The 16015-nt window shown below is 54.9% G+C and overlaps 1 protein-coding gene across 1 annotated transcript; it reads left to right on the top strand.

Moving 5' to 3' along the window:
- The first annotated feature begins 2757 nt into the window (after positions 1 to 2757).
- Positions 2758 to 14903, top strand: LOC143696406 (serine/threonine-protein kinase pim-1-like). The gene is made up of 6 exons (XM_077192538.1): positions 2758 to 2764; positions 5735 to 5841; positions 5952 to 6002; positions 6206 to 6572; positions 7205 to 7381; positions 14875 to 14903. Exons 1-6 carry the CDS (start codon positions 2758 to 2760, stop codon positions 14901 to 14903), a joined length of 738 nt encoding a protein of 245 aa, XP_077048653.1.
- Positions 14904 to 16015: the final 1112 nt, after the last annotated feature.

The raw sequence follows: 16015 nt of genomic DNA on the forward strand, positions 1-16015 counted from the left end.
CGGTTCTCGTAGCCCGCGAGGGAGCGAGCCACAACCGAGGGGTTTTGTGTGTGTGTGTGTGTGTGTGTGTGTGTGTGTGTGTGTGGAGGTGCCTTGGAAGATGGGGCAGAAGAAGAGCAAGCCTTCTGATCCCATGTGGGAGGGTCCCCAGTTACCCCCAATACCTAAGGACAGTCCGTTAAGATTAATGACCAAGTATTGGGATGACTTGCCTTCCAGAAAGGGGAAGGATAAGGCAAAAATGATAAATTATTGCATGGTAGTACAGGGAGGTAAGAATCTGGATTCAGGAAGTATATACTGGCCCATTTTCGGATCCTTCCAGGATTGGGTCTGTCAAGCCCTGAACATTTATGTGAATTCTAAAGAGCCAGTGAACCCAGAGGAGAGTGCATATGCTAAATTATGGTTGGTAGGAAGTAATGAGCAAACGGCTAGGTTGTTCCCCCTTAAGGGAACAAGGGGAGGAAGACAAAAAGAAAAAGTCTCGACCAGAGGAATATGTTCCTATTTATCCTCCCCCGTATATACCACCAGCTCCCCCTGAACCCCTCCCAAATGCACCCCTGATATCGGCCCCTAATAGACAGCAGGTCACGGACTCCCCGGATTGCAGAAGGTGTACTCGGAGTCAGATGAGGACAGTAATTGAGGAAGGAGAGAGCAGTGGGCTGTTCCCTCTCAGGGAAATAGCATTAGGAGGACCTCAAGCTGGGATGGGGTTTGTCACTGTTCCCTTGAACTCAGGAGATGTCTGCAAGTTTAAGAAAGAGATGGGAAAATTATTAGAAGACCCCGTAGGAGTAGCAGAAAGAGTGGATCAGTTCCTAGGGCCAAACATATATACTTGGGTAGAGATGCAATCCATTCTAGGCATCCTATTTACAACAGAAGAGAGAGGGATGATTAGAAGGGCAGGAATGAGGATTTGGGACCCCCAACATGTTCAAGGTCCCGCAGCTGATGTGAAATGGCCCTTGCAAAATCCCAACTGGAACAAGCAGGACCCCAACCATCGTGGTCATATGCAGGACTTAAGAACCATCATAACCCAGGGCATACAAGAGGCTGTGCCCCGGGGACAAAACATAAGCAAGGCATTCAAAGAGTGCCAAGGAAAAGATGAGACCCCCACTGAATGGTTGGAAAGATTAAGGAAGAGTTTTCAGTTATACTCAGGGGTGGACCCAGAGATGCGAATGGCAGCCTTTAATAATAAGTTTGGCTACAAGTTCTGGTGGGGTGGTAACTGTTTGATGTGGCTGGTGCAGCAGAAAAAGCCACTCGATGATGATGAGTGGGGTTTTTGAAGTGTCATCCCACTGAAAGAGCAGCACATGGAAGTTTGGGCACTTACCAAAAATACCGAGGCTGAGGGGAAGGGACCGGTCTGTCCGATGCGCCTGGCGGTGTTTGATGGCGCTGGCGACTCTCTCCAAAGCCTCCCAGGCTCCTGGCGTTAGCAAGCGTGGGGAAGCCAGGTCGCCGTCTCCTCGTAGAAGGTCGAAGAGCGGTGCCAGTTCTTCTGTGGTGAGGCCCAGGAGAGGTCGGATCCACGTGATGACGCCGCACAGCTGTTGCGTGTCTCTTAATGTCTGGGGGTGCTCGTTGATGGACAGAGGTTGAGGCACGACGGTCCTTCCTGTGATTAAAAACCCGAGGTACTTCCATGGGCTCCATAGCTGGATTTTTTCCTGAGCTATCTGAAACCCCGCGCTTTCGACAGCTGCGACAGTCTTGGAAAGTGCTGCGTCTGAGTAAGACTTGGTGGAAGCACAGATTAGTACATCGTCCATGTAATGTAGGTGTGAGACTCTGTCCAAAGTTTCTCTCATCTGCCTCACGATCGTCATTGGGGACCACTGAAGAAAAGCCCCTTGTCTGAAGTTTCTGGCCCTGGTGGAGAAAGTTACATGCCAAGGGCCCCGAGACCTGAGCACAGCTGCTGGCATTGCTAAGCTATTGTTCACAGGTGTGTTTGCTGTATGCTACACTGAACCCAGTGAAAGGAAGAAGGGGGCCCCTTGCCTTTTTGCAACAATAGCCTTGGAAGTTGTCCCACCTCTCGGCCTGGCTGGACTTCTCCTGAGTTTTGGGTGGTCCCCCACAGAAGACCCCTCACTTGTCTTACAACCGCCGTGACAGACAGACTGAGATGTACAAGGCCTCTCCATCAAAGACCGAGACATGAAATCCCTGTGTGAAAAGGCCCCCCCACACTCTTTCCAAGGACTGGCACTGAGACCCCTAACCTGGGGGAGGTGTGTGGGGGAGGCAAGCTAACCAAAGCAAGATGGATGTTGCAGGTGCGAGCAGTGGACCAAGAAGACAATGGCTCTCACCCACTGCAGAGAACATGGACTGTGTGTACCCTTCTCTAAATGCCATTTTTTCCCCCAAAAATACAATAGACTACCTTTGATTCGGTTTCAAGTTTTACCCCTTCCCCCATCAACAAAAAGAGTATAATAAGAGTTCAGATGAACTGCAACCCTGAGATCTCCCCAGACGTGACCTGGTGAACTCCATTGGCTGGACATCAAAGGACTGCGCCTTTTCTATGTTTGGTAGCTCTATACCTTCCTTTCTCTTCCTCCCTCTTTTTCCCTTTTCCCGAATTCCTCCCCAATGCATTTTCTTGTGGTTATTCAATAAAGGTACATTTGTTTTGATTATCACTGCAACCCCCTGTACCGTGTCGGTGTTTTTTGCACTCTGAGATCAACCCACAAACCATCACGAAACCCGTTCGTAAGGATGGATTGTGACACTTGCATACATACTATAGAAACCTTCTATCAAACCTTAAAAATTCTCTACAAATTCATTTCCAACATAACTGGGTCTGGCACCGCCCAGATCTGGTGTTTGCTGCCACCTCAAGTGCCCAGACCTGGAAATTCCATTGTTCTGGCAGAGCCAAGTCCAGTAATTTTCTGGTAAAGAAAGTCAAAATCTGGCAATTTCCCACTGCTGGCACTGGCAATGCCAAGATCTGGTGTTTGCTGCCACCGCCTGTACCCCAGTCTGGACATTTATCGGTTCTAACACAGCCCAAGTGCAGCAGTTTTTTTGGAAAAAGAAGACAAAACGCAGCAATTTCCTGGTGCCAAGACTGTCACCACCCAGACCTGGTGTTTGATGGCACCGCCCATGCCCAGATCTGAACATTTCCCTGTGCCACACAGCCCAAGTCCAGCAATTGGCTGGCACAGAAAGCCAAAACCAGGCAAATACCTGGTGCCTACACTACTCCGATCTCGTGTGTGCTGACACCGCCAGTGCCCCGATCTGGAATTTTTCAGATGCCTGCACAGCACAATTCCAGCAGTTTGCTGGCACAGAAAGATCACATTTGGCAATTTCCTGGTAGTGGGAAATATCCCACCAAGATCTGGTGTGCGCTGGCACTGCCAGTGCCCACATCTGGCAATTTCCTGGTGCGAGCACAACCCAAATGCAGCAATTTTCTGGCAAAGAAAACTAAAACCCGGCCACTTTCTGCTACTGGCTCTGGCACCGCCCACATCTTGTGTTTGCTGCGCCAGTACCCAGATTTGGAAATTTCCCGGTGCCAGCAGAGCCCAAATCCGGCAGATTTCTGTCACTGCCAACGACATCACCCAGATCTGGTGTTTGCTGGCAGCGCCAGCGCCCAGATCTGAAAACTTCCTGGTGCCAGCACAGCCCAAGTCCAGTGATTTGCTAACACAGAAAGCCAAAAGTTGGAAATTTCCAGGTTCTGGCTCCAGCACCATCCAGATCTGGTGTTTGCTGGCAGCGCCAGTGCCCAGATTTGGAAATTTCCCAGTGCCTTCACAGCCCAGGTCCAGCAATTTGGTTTTAGCTAGCTTAGGCAGAGAAGTTCCTGGGACTGTGACTTTCCTTTTTCTTGGAACTGTTTAAACCTGCTCTGGACTGAAAACCCAGAAAAACACCTGCAGCTCACACCTGTGGCCCACTGAGGTCTGGGACGCTGCATTCCAGCACCAGAGGGACTTAGAAGAGACCGAGTGAGCCAACTACACCCCACAAAAAGGACTTTCTGAATTTGCCATCTCTTCAGCACTGTCAGAGGTTTTATTTAATATTATTCATTTTTCATGCTTGGGAATACTTTACTTGTTAAATAACCTGGTTTTCTCAACTTTTCTCCAGGGAAGTTTTTTCCGGAACTAGTAGGAGGAGAGGCCGGTTGAAGTTGCTTTCTAGACGGACCCCTTTTGGAGGTTTCCTCCCAAAATTTGCCCTAAAGCAGCACAAACAGTCACAATGGAAACTTCACCAGTGGCACAACACCCCAGCCCACCAGGAAAAGAAAGGACACGTAAAGTTCTCCAAACATTTGTCCTGCTTTGCTGCAAAAGTCCTGCTGCAGACACTGTGCAGTGTGGAAAGCCAAGAGAAGCTGCAGCTGGTGGCAAATCTTGGGACAGGAGCTTGACCTTGTTCTCCAGGAGAGATTCTTGGCAAGAGCAGACAGGAGAAGATTCCTGGAAAACAGGAACAGCTTTCCAGAAGGGAAATGAAAATGAAAGAAACAATCCAAGATGTTTTCCTTTATTTATTTCTATGCTCCCCTTTTCCATGGGGCACTACTTCTCCATCCCAGTAATTCCAGATGCACTGTACCTCTAAGATCGGTGACTTAGGGATTTTTAGACACTCTAAAATACCATGAGCCACACACAGTTTTGCTTCCCCTGTTTTTACTGGAAGGCAACACTGGAGATGTAAGTGCAGTGCTGGGCTCAGGTAGGAATCCTAGCCCAAGGGAAGGTGTCCCGCCAGTGTTTGCCCCTCAGCCAGGCCAATGCAGAGCAGCAAGCGAGGGGATTGCTGTGCCAGTGTGCAGGAGTCAGGGCTCTGCACCTGGGCTCAAGGCTGCAAAGTTGCCGTGTTTGGACAGACTCAGGGGCTGTGCCCGGGGCGCGCGGGGCTCGAACGTGGGGCTCGTGGGGCGAGCGGGGAACGGACACGGGGACGAACGGCCCCGGTGCTTCAGTTGCAGCGGCGGCAGCGGCGGCAGCAGCAGCGGCGGCAGCAGCGGCGGCAACAGCGGCAGAAGCAGCAAAGCAGATAATCGATAAGGATCTTTCTCTTTCTCTCTTTCTTTCTCTGTCTCTCTTTCTTGGTCTTTCTCTCTTTCTGTCTCTGAGTCTCCCTTTCCCGCCGTCGGGCACCCTTCTCCCGGGGTCCCTCGCCCGGCGTCCCTCTCCTCTCCCCGCCTCCCTCTCGTGTCCCCGCCTCCCTCTCCCCCTGCCGGGCCGGGCCATGCCCCCGGCCCGCCCCCGGCCCCGGGCGGGGCTGCCCCGTGCCCGGCCCCGCCCGTCCCGCCGCGGTCTCGCCTCCGCCCGGCTCTGGCCCTACTGGCGGTGGCGCTGCTGGGCGGGCATCAGTGCCGTGTGCGGGGGCGGCATCGCCGCCCTTCGCCTCCGCCTGGCCCGAGCCCGGCCCCGGCCCCGAGGCAGGCTCCAGCCCCGAGCCCGGCCCCGGCCCCGGCCCCTCCCGGGGCCCGCGGAGGACACAGGCGGCGCGGCCGCTGCCGCCGCCTCCGCTGCGGCTTCCCCGGCCCGAGCTCCGCCGCTCGGCAGCGCGGCCGCCGGCCCCGAGCCTCCCGTGCCGCGTTGCGAGGAGCGAAGGCCTGGGCATGGCCGGCCCGGGGCGGCTGAGGGGCGCTCGGGGGCCGTTGCTGGCCCCGGGCCGAGCGCTGACAGCCGCGTCCCGCCCGCAGGGACGGCGCCCGAGGCCCTGCAGGAGCGCTACCGCCTGGGTTCGCTGCTGGGGCGCGGAGGATTCGGCAGCGTCTTCGCGGCCACGCGGCTCTCGGACGGCGCCCCGGTGAGCGGCGGGGCCGGCGGCGGGCGCAGGACGAGGGGACGGAGGAGGAGGAGGATGGGGCTGGGCAGAGCGGGCGGCGAGCTGAGGCCACTGCTGTCCTTGGCTTGCAGGTGGCCATCAAGAGGGTGCCACGGAACCGCGTCCGGCACTGGGGCGAGCTGGTGAGTGAGCGGGGCCAGCGGCAGCAGCCGGGGCTGCCGGGCGGGGATGAGCCGAGGCCCGGCACGGTGGAAGCCGCCAGGACGCCTCGAGGGGGAGCGGGCGTGGGCGCAGCGCAGGGCGCAGAGCATCCCGGGCTGGCTCAGGGCTTCCCCAGGCCTGGCACGGCATCGGCCCCGCTGAGGGCATCGTGCTCCTCCCGCAGCCCGATGGCAGCAGGGCCCCGCTGGAGATCGTGCTGCTAGCCAAGGTGTCCACTGGCTTCCCCGGCGTGGTGCAGCTCCTGGAGTGGCTTGAGCTCCCCAACCACATCGTGATGGTGATGGAGCGGCCAGAGCGGTGTCAGGACCTGCAGCGTTTCATTGAGGCACGGCAGTTCCTGCCCGAGGAGGTGGCGCGGGAGCTGTTCCGCCAGGTGCTGGAGGCCGTGTGGCACTGCACCAGCTGCGGGGTCCTGCACCGCGACATCAAACCTCAGAACATCGTGCTTGACCTGGCCACCGGGCAGGCCAAATTGATCGACTTTGGCTGTGGCACCTACCTGCAAGAGACAGCCTACACCCACTTTGCAGGTGAGCCCACGTAAGGGTGTACTCCTGGTCCCGGGATCTCATGGCCCAACATCTCCCAGCCCAAGCGGGGATTCTCCCTTTTGCTGCCAGTCAGGGGACTGAGTCTTCAGCTGAGTTGCTTTAGAGCGGGGCTGGGTGGGGAGCCATCTTCCAGCCCTGCTGGCAGCCTTTGCCAGCCACTCTGCCCAGGACTGGGGCTGGGCTGGGGCAGCCAGCCCGACCAAAACCCCCCTGGGTGGGGGTAGCAGAGAGCGGGGAGGAACCTGTGCCCCAGCCAGTTTGGTGTGCAGGCGAGAGGAAGGGCTTGCACTGCTCCACTCGCCCTGTTTGCCTTGGCTTCCTAATATTTTTGGGGCAATGCAGACAGGGAGGATAGGGGCATGTTTTCACCAGCAGTGAGTGGGTTCTTCCTTTGCATGTCATGGTCAGGCTTAGCCAGGGCTTCCTCTGCCCTCTTCTGACACCAGTGGCTTCTTTTCCAAGCCCAAGTTTGTGCACAAGTCCCAGGTGCTGGCGAGAGGGCAGTGGTCACCCTGTGTGCCACTGATGCAGCCCCCGCAGGCCCAGGGATGCTGGGGCCAGGCTCTGGGAGCAGCAGCATCCCCCTGCTGAACTCCATCTGTATTCCATAGGAACACCGTCCTACAGCCCCCCGGAATGGAACGACTTTGGCTGGTACCATGGCGAGGCAGCAACGATCTGGTCCCTGGGCATCCTGCTGCACCAGATGGTCTGCGGGGAGCACCCTTTCAGGAGGGGCCGGAACCTCTGCTGGGGCCAGCTCCCGCTGCCACAAGGGCTCTCTCAAGGTGGATCCTCTTCTCTGGGCACGGGGGGAATCCCACTGCTGGGAGCCAGCAGCGGGCTTGTGAGCATCCCGCTCTGGCAGCTGCTGAGGAGGTGGCACATGTCCTGCTCTCCTCCAAAACAGGGAATTGATGGGAAAGTTTAGGCCCAGCCCTGAGCGCATCCAGAATGGCCTGGGCATGGCAATAGTGGGGCAAAGCAGACAGGAGCCTTCTCTGGCTGACTGGCACTTTCTGCTTTCTCTGCCCAGAGTGCAAAGATCTGATCAGGTGGTGTTTATCCGTGAACTCCTTGGAAAGACCCACATTAGAAGACCTGTTCTGTGATCCTTGGGTGCAGGATATTCCTCGGCCGTAGAAGAAGGGAGAGAGCCACAGGCACACTGTGATCCAGGGCCCTGGTAAGCTGCAGCTCCACACATGCCTTGGCAATCAGAAGCAAAGGAACCCAGACCTTTTTGTGCTGCCTGTGTCACTGCACAGGGTCATGGGATGGGCACACGCAGCCCTTGTGCTGCAGCTGAGCTGCTCTGCCCAGCACTGGTGGCCGCCATCCAAGCTGGTTTTGCTTGTGCTGGTTCCCTGACAGCTGGGGCCCTGGGCAGAGCCCTGAGAGCCTGGTCTCCCCCCAGGGAAGGAGAAGGAGCCCCTGGAGAAGCTGTACCGGGTGGGGATGCTGCTGCTGCTGCTGCTGCTGCTGCTGCTGCTGCTGCTGCTGCTGGAGACAGCCAGGATGACATCAAGGATGAGAAGCTCTTCCTCAGCCTGGCCACTGGAGGCTGAAGGTGATGGACTTTGATTCTGGCACCTTCTTCATAGCCAGACTCCACAGGGAATTTGCAGGTGAGTCCCCACCCGGGGAAATGCTGCCAGATTTGGGCATGGCCCAGCCTGGCTGGGAAGCAAAGGTTCCCCCTTTGCTGGGGCAGATGCAACTCATTCTTCAGTCGCTGCCCAGCTGCTTTTGGCAGGGCTGGGGCATGGGCTGGGCTGGGTACAAATGGGAGTGGGCTCCTGGCCCTGCCAACAGCCCCCAGCAGCCACCGTGGCCTGGGCTGGGGCTGGGGCTGGGGCAGCCAGCCCGACACAAGCAAAGCCCCATGGTGGGAGCAGAGGTGGGACTCCAGAAGCTGTGCAGGGGCTGCTTTGCTCTGCAGGCAAGGAAGGGCTGGGCTGCTGCACTGCCCTTGTTTGCTTTGGGATGACCGTGATTTTGGGGGGCAGTGCTGGGTGGAAGTGAGAAAGTGTGGGCTTCCCTCACCCATGGCTGGGTTTTTCCCTACCATGTAGCAGTTGGCCTTCCTCAAGGCCCTGACAGAGATAAGAGTTTTTCCCGTTTTTCTTGTTTTCCTTTTTTGTCTGTAATCTCTTTTCAAGAATGTGTTTGTTTTTCCAGAGGAAGCGTTCCAGGTGGTCCAGTGCAGATGGGGAAGTGCTTGGGAGCAGCTGTGGCGTGGATGGGCGGTGGCCTTGGAGAAGGCTGAGGACGTGGTTTGGGAGCAGCTTTTCTTGCAGCTGTGGCTGGCGTGAGGTGGGTCCCTGTGTCCTTGGCAGGGTGGGATCAGAGCTTTTGGGAGATGGCAGCGAGCACAGGAGCATCCTGCTCTGGGCAGCTGCTGAGGGCTGGATGTGCCGTGGCTGGCTGCAGGCTGGGCACATGTCCTGCCCTCCTGCTCTGCTGCCAAAGGCAGCAGGGATGGGCAGCTCTGGGCACAGCTCTGGGCACAGCCAGCATGGCCTGGGCACCGCAGGCCTTGGCACAAGGGCACAGGAGCCCTCAGCTGATGGGCACTTTCTGCTTTCTCTCCTTGCAGCCAGGCTCTGTGGCTGCTGAGGCTGCTCTGGGCTCTGCCAGGGCTCTGCTGGGCTCAGCCCTGGGCCCAGCTGGGCTGGCTCTGCCCTCCCATTGCTCTGACAGCTTTGCATCAGACGAGCCCCTTGCGAGCACAGCGCCTGAGCTTTCTGCTTTGGCAGCTGAGTGAGACTCTGCTGCAGGCCCAGAGATTGCAGCTGGGGACACACATCCAATTGGCAAGAACCCAAACCGTCCACAGTCCCAGCTGAACGCCTGGATCTGCACAGGGTGTTTGTCTGTCCCATTCTTCCTTCTTGATTGCCTGGAATTGTGCAATTGCACTTTCTTCCTCCTCTAGAAGTGCCTGAGTGGGCCAAAGCTGGCGAGTGGGCCGTGTTCCTGAGGCAGTGCAGTCTGGAGCTGTTGGATGGAGAATTGCCCTTCTGCACTGCCAAACCAGAGCAAAAAGCCCTAAGTGGGACTTTGTGTCTCTAAGAAATCCCTGACAGTTTCAAAGGGAATGTGCAGCTCCTTGCCAGGCTGAGAAGGAAGGGCATCTTCTAAAGGATTTGGGCTTTGACAGAGTTTCCATTCCCAGTCCTGCTTGGAGCGGGAAGGGCACAAAGCAATTTCCTCTTGCTTTGAGCACAATTTCAAATGGCAATGTTGGAAACAAAGCCCAGAATCTTTAAAAGGCTGCTGGGGTCAGTAAGATGGATCCATGCCATCAGCACATTTACAATGTAAATAACTGAGTTCCCCTTTAAAAAAATCATTTACCTCTTAATGCAAAGTTTCAGAACTTTTTCACTAACACTTGGGTTTTGTTTTCATCTTTCACATTTTATATAGTTTTTTTTCTTTTTCCTTTTTTTCCTTTAAATAGAAAACATGTCCTAGAGAAGGAATGTCCTTTGCTCCTGGTTCCTGTGTGGAGCAGCTCCCTTGCTGCTGGCTGAGCTGCTCAGGCAGAGCCCGGCAGCTCCTGGCCCTGCAGGGCTGAGGCTTTTCCCCGTTGCTGGGCACAGACTGATGGAGCAGCACTGCTGAACACGGGCACACACAGAGGGCCCAGCAGCAGCTGCCTTTGGCCACCTGAGGCTCCAAGGCCCAACCTCTGAGCAGCCAGGGCTGGAAGAGACTGGCAGCATCTGATCCCTGACTCTGGGCCAGGGCTGCACAAATGACCCCACAGCAGCAGCAGCAGCAGCAGCAGCAGCAGCAGCAGCAGATGGAGCTGACTTTCAGCACAGCCCCTGCCCCTGTTCCCTCCCATGTGCAGCGGTGTCACAGCAGCCTGAGGCACCTGGGAGCCCCCAGTGCCAGCAGGGACTTGAGATGGCAGCCCTGGGCTCCTGGAGGCTGTGCAAGGAACGCAGCTGGGCACTCCCTGTCCATGGGGAGCTTGCAGATGGAAAAGGCTGCTGTGCCCAGGCAGCTCCAAGGGCACAGAAAGGAGGCTCTGGAGCACTGGATCTGTGCCAGTGCCACAGTCCTGGGCAGCAGCCAGGCAGCCCTGGGGGAACAGAGGGCACAGCAAGAGGGACAGAAGCAGGCAAGGGCAGAGACTGGGAAGAGCCAGGCCCGCGAGCAGGAACAGCTGCTCCATTGCACTCTTGGAGAAAGCTCTTGGCTGCTTCAAAGCGCTGAAAGGCGTGAAGGGCAGAGAGGAGGCCACAGCAAACAATGCTCCTGTTTGCACAGCCTCCCCTCTGCGTGTCCCAGAAGGAATTGGATGGACTGGATTCGTCTCTCCGAGTGGTCTCGTTCAGCATGAGCAGCTCAGCACCAGGAGCTGAAGGAGCTGAAGCCTCAGGCCACAGGAGCTGGGCAAGAGGGAACTTCTGGAGCGCAGTAATGCTGCTGAAATAGCCCCAGCTGAATGCAGCGGATCTCATCATGGAATCACAGAATCCTTTCTGTTGGAAAAGCCCTCTGAGCTCACCCAGTGCAGCCGCTCAGCCAGCAGTGCCAAGCCCAGCACTAAAGCATGTCCCTGAAGTGCCAAGGCCTGGACAGCAGCCCTGAGTGAGGCCTGGACAGCAGGCCCTGAGCCAAAGGTGGCCTCTGGAGGAACCTTCCAAGCAAAGGTTATCTTTGTATCTGCTCCCTGCTGAGATATGCATGGTCATTAGCACTGTGATAGATGTAGCCACTCCTTAGTGAAACATGGATGGCCCTTTGTGTATTTAGAAGCACGACAAGGCCATGAAATCTGACATCTGGCCTTGTGTGGGGCTGAAGGATCAAAGTCAGCTGCCTTGGCTCCTCCTTGAGGCCTGGCCAGGCTTTGGGAGGGAGCCAAGAGGAGGATGAAAGCAGATGTTGGAACACTAGCAGTGCTGTCAGTTTGTTCATGCAGCACTGCCAGAGCTGGGCCCTCTCCCAGCAGGCTTGGAGCCTCAGCTGGGGCTGGAGGCACCTGCAGGAATTGCCAGTGCCCAGGAGTGGCTCTGCAGCCCTTGGCTGTGACAGCTTCCCCAGCTGCTGTGTGCATCTGGGGGATGGGAAAGGCTGAGGGGAAATGCTGCTGCATCTTTCTTAATCACTGCAGGCAATCTTTGGTGGGGATGATTGGCTGCATTGCTGAGCTGCTCCTTTTGTGATTCTTTGCTGCTCTGAACTGCAGGAAATGACACTGATTCTTTCAGCTGGAGTCTGTGTCTTTGGTGCTGACTTTGCCCACTGGTCAAACCAAACTGGCCCAGTCTGGCCAGATCCCAACCAAATGTCACTTGTTCAATGTCAATGTGAGACATCAGTGCCATCAGAAATTCCCAGATGGGAAGCCCTTCCCTGGAGTTCCCTGGCTCTAGAGTGGGCTGAGGTGGGAGCCCCGTGGGAGCAGTGGGGCAGTCGGGTAAAAGAAGCTGCAGCCCTGGATGTCTTCAAATGCATCCAAAAATTGCACATGGAAAAGGAAAAGGACTTGTGGGTTTGGGCAGACAAAGATGAATTTGTTAAGAGTCCATTGGAAACAGCACCTTCAGAAGGAACAATTATTGTTGGAATGCTCCCACATGGAGCAAGAGCAGAAGGTTTTAATCTTGAGCTCAGCTGCATTTGTACCAGTGAAATATCACTATGATAACTAACTATATGTATTTATTGTATAATAAGACCTTAATATATATATATTTGTATACTTATATATATATATATTTTATATATATGTCTGTATCTATCTGTCTATATGTATATCTATGTATGAAATAATAATAATGTGAAATAGTGATGACAATACTAATTTGGTAGCTTTGGCTACTCAGGGATGTAACTCTGAATACCCTACAGAACAGGATTGGCCAGGGCCCTACTGTCAGTGGTCAACTATGTGAGATTGTAGACAAAGTAAAAAGGAGGAAGGGATGAAATTGGCTATTTCCCCAGGGTTTGGTGATACTGTGATGCAGAGTGCTTTGTCTGTTGCTGTGAAAAATACAGGGATGAAGCCTGCAGGGTTTTTCATGTCCCAGACTATGCACAAGCTGCAGGATTGGTTGAACGGGTGAAGGGGTTGTTAAAACAGCAGTTGATAAAATGAGGAGATGGGAACCTTTGCCCATGGAGAACCCATCTCCCAGATGTGCTCCATGCCCTGAACAATGGCCCACGGGGGAAATGGAAACCCCCTGGCTGTGCACGGCTGCCCCCAATTTGCAAATCCAACCATGGGCAGTGAGACTTGGACTGCCTGGGAAATTGTTCTGGCTGTGATGGCCCCTGGCAGGGCCAGCCCAGAGGCTGCAGGGCTGGGCCTTCATGCATTGGAATTCATGAGGAGAAATTCAAAGCAAATGAGAGCTCTCAATACTGAAACAGGAATTCAGATTCCTCCAGGACACTTTGCTTTGGTAACTGCTCCCTTGGAGCTTGGCCTTGCAAAGTGTTCATGTCATGGCAGGAGGAATTGATGCAGAATATCCAGGAGAAATTACAGTAATTCTGTTAAACAATAGTGAACAAGATTGGATTATTCAACCCTGTGACAGGGTAGCACAATTATTGATATTGCAATTTTAGGAACGATTGTGAAAAAAGGAGCTCCAGCTCCAATCACCACCGTTTGTGGAGATAAAGGGTTTGGATGCAGCAGTCCTAATAATGGAGCCAGAGTGTGGGTCTGGAGGCCAAATGGCCCTCCCGAGGCAGCTGAAGGAGCAGCTCCTGGGAAAGACAACTCTGAGTCCTGAAAGCTGGGCAGGAGCAATGGGAATGTGTCCCTGCAGCCAAGGATTGTGTGTGAGAACAAGTAGATCTGACAGGATATTGTTTTACACATGCTGCCAGACCAAATCTCCCTGTTTGCCCCAAGGGCCCCTTTGGCAAATGCTCTGATCCACGGGGCTCCATGGGAAGGCTGCTGTGACACTGAGGGACTTGCACAGGAATTGCATCCAGGAGCCTGGGAGCCCCTCAGGGACTGGGACCCGGCCCCTTCCAGCCAGAGGGGAAAGGGCCCCCCAAGCCTTGTTAGCCCCAGACAACATGGTAAAGCTGAACAGCAAAGGGCCTGGGGGCATTATTCTGGAATTAAAAAGGCGCCAGCTCCATGGACAACGGAATTCTTGTTCCTAACTCCAAGGAGATTGAGAAAAAAGAATGAAGAAAGGTGTCACTGAAGCACTACTGATGTCTGTAAGGTGTACCTTGATAGTCAGCCAGAATCTTTGTCTGCCACAAACACCTCTAGTGTTTGACCAAGGGGTTAGTCATCAAAATGTAATGATGAGTTCTGATGGATTGCTGAGCTTATCCTTTTGTAATTCTTTGCTAATGATGATGTGCTTTGCTGAGCTCTTCCTTTTGTAATGCTTTGCAGCTGTGCATGATATAAATGCCACAATTCCTTCAGTTGGTGTCTGTGTCTTTGGTAGTGACCCTGCCCACTGGTGAAACAGGGCCCCCTCTTGCCTAAGTGTTAGCTGGGAAGGCAAAAAGCCTCCCTCCAAAATTCCCCCCTTGCTCCTTGTTCCCCCCTTCATACCCTGAGCATGATGTGCTCTGGTCTGGGCTGTGCCCGGGGTCAGCTGGGGTCACCTGTCCTGGCTGTGTCCCCTGCCAAGCTCCCCCGCAGCCCCAGCCCCTCCCCAGCGTGGCTGGACGAGGGGCAGGAGAGGCCTTGGCTGTGCTGCAGCTCAGCAAGAACAAAACCATCTCTGCGTGCTCAGCGCTGTGCTCAGCACCCGGCCCAGCAGTGTCTCAGTGCCAGGGGCTGTGCCCTCAGTGCCTGCCAGGGCTTTCCATGGCAACTGCCAGGCCAGGTGCCCCAGGTGTCCCCCCCAGTGCCGCTTGCCACGGAAACAGTGCCCAGCCCTGCCCCTTTCTGTCTGGCTGACCTGGCCTTTGGCCCTGGCAGTGCCCTTGGCTGCTGGTTCCTGGTGCCTGAGCGGCCAGCGCGGCACAGGGCAGGTGGCCATGGCACAGCCCCAGCAAGGGATCCCCTCTGGCTCTGGGCACTGACACCAGCCCTGAGCAAGGGGCCCAGGGCAGCTTTCCATGCCCACCAACCATCACAATGCTTTTGCCCAGAAAAAGGTACTTGGACATCCATAACTCTTTGTTCTTATTGTCACGTATTCTCCTAAATCCTAATTGTCCAAATTTTTATTACTTTAATTATATTACTGGTTTTATAACAATTTACTTACTATTGAAATTTTAAACTTTTAAAAACAAGTGATTGGTGTTTTTCACACAGTGCCCAACACACAATATCCCATGTACTGATGTTTCTGGGGGAGCCATTTACAACACCGGGGGGTCACAGGATGTGAAAAACGCCAATCACTTGTTTTTTAAATCTTTAAAAGTTTCATAGTAATAAAATGGTTAGAAAATGAGCAATATAATTAGAGTAATAATAACTTCGATATTTTGGATTAGGACAATATGAGACAATACAAACAAAGAGTTACGGACATCTGGGTACCTTTTTCTGGGCAAAAGAAGCCTGAAAAAAGACACACTTTAAGAGAGGATTCACCCTTAAAAACAATAACCTGTTGCATATTCATACACCTCATACATGATGCATAAATTCCATTCAAACCGAGGAGTCTGTTCAGTGTCAACTTCTTCCTCTGAATCCTGACGGCGTCTTCAGGGCTGAGCAGGCAGGAAGAAGTTCGTTTCCTCTGATAGGAAAGCAATAAATTCTCTTTCTCTGAAAGATTTAGGTGTCCTGTGGCTGCTATCTCGCTGCAAGTCCTTTCTTTTTAAAAAAAAGTATCTCACATAGCATAGTTTCTATTTTGACATTACGTAATACCCCAAAACTAGATTTAACACAGTACTTAAGAAAATTAATACAGCATAACTTTCTGACATAACACATATAATATTCATTTGAATATTTGCGAAAAGCCAATCATAAAATACGCATTTTTCACATAGGAGGACTGAGCTCCCCCAGTTATTCCCCGTACAGGCGGGACCCCCCCTTCCCCTCAGACCTCTCCCGCCTTCCCCGCGACGGCCAAAGTCCCGCTGTGCTGCCCCCGGCCGGCGACCACGGCGACATCGCCAACCCGCCCGGGCCCCGGGCTGCCCCGAGACCTCTCTGGCGTCCACGGGCGACGAGCAATCCCCGCCGATGGCCCCGATGGTGCCGATGGCCCCGCCGATGGCCCCGATGGTGCCGATGGCCCCGCCGATGGCCCCGCCGATGGCCCCGCCGATGGCCCCGCCGATGGCCCCGCCGATGGCCCCGCCGATGGCCCCGCGGCCGCCGCTCTGTCCGGCCGGGCCGTGCCCGGGCCGTGCCCCGCGAGCTCCGCTAGGCGGCGCCCCCGCCCCCGCGCTGAGGGGCCGCTGCCGCTTCCCGCCCTTCGCGCCCGCCC

Source organism: Agelaius phoeniceus, chromosome 34 (assembly GCF_051311805.1).
Source record: "Agelaius phoeniceus isolate bAgePho1 chromosome 34, bAgePho1.hap1, whole genome shotgun sequence".
Taxonomy (NCBI): domain Eukaryota; kingdom Metazoa; phylum Chordata; class Aves; order Passeriformes; family Icteridae; genus Agelaius; species Agelaius phoeniceus.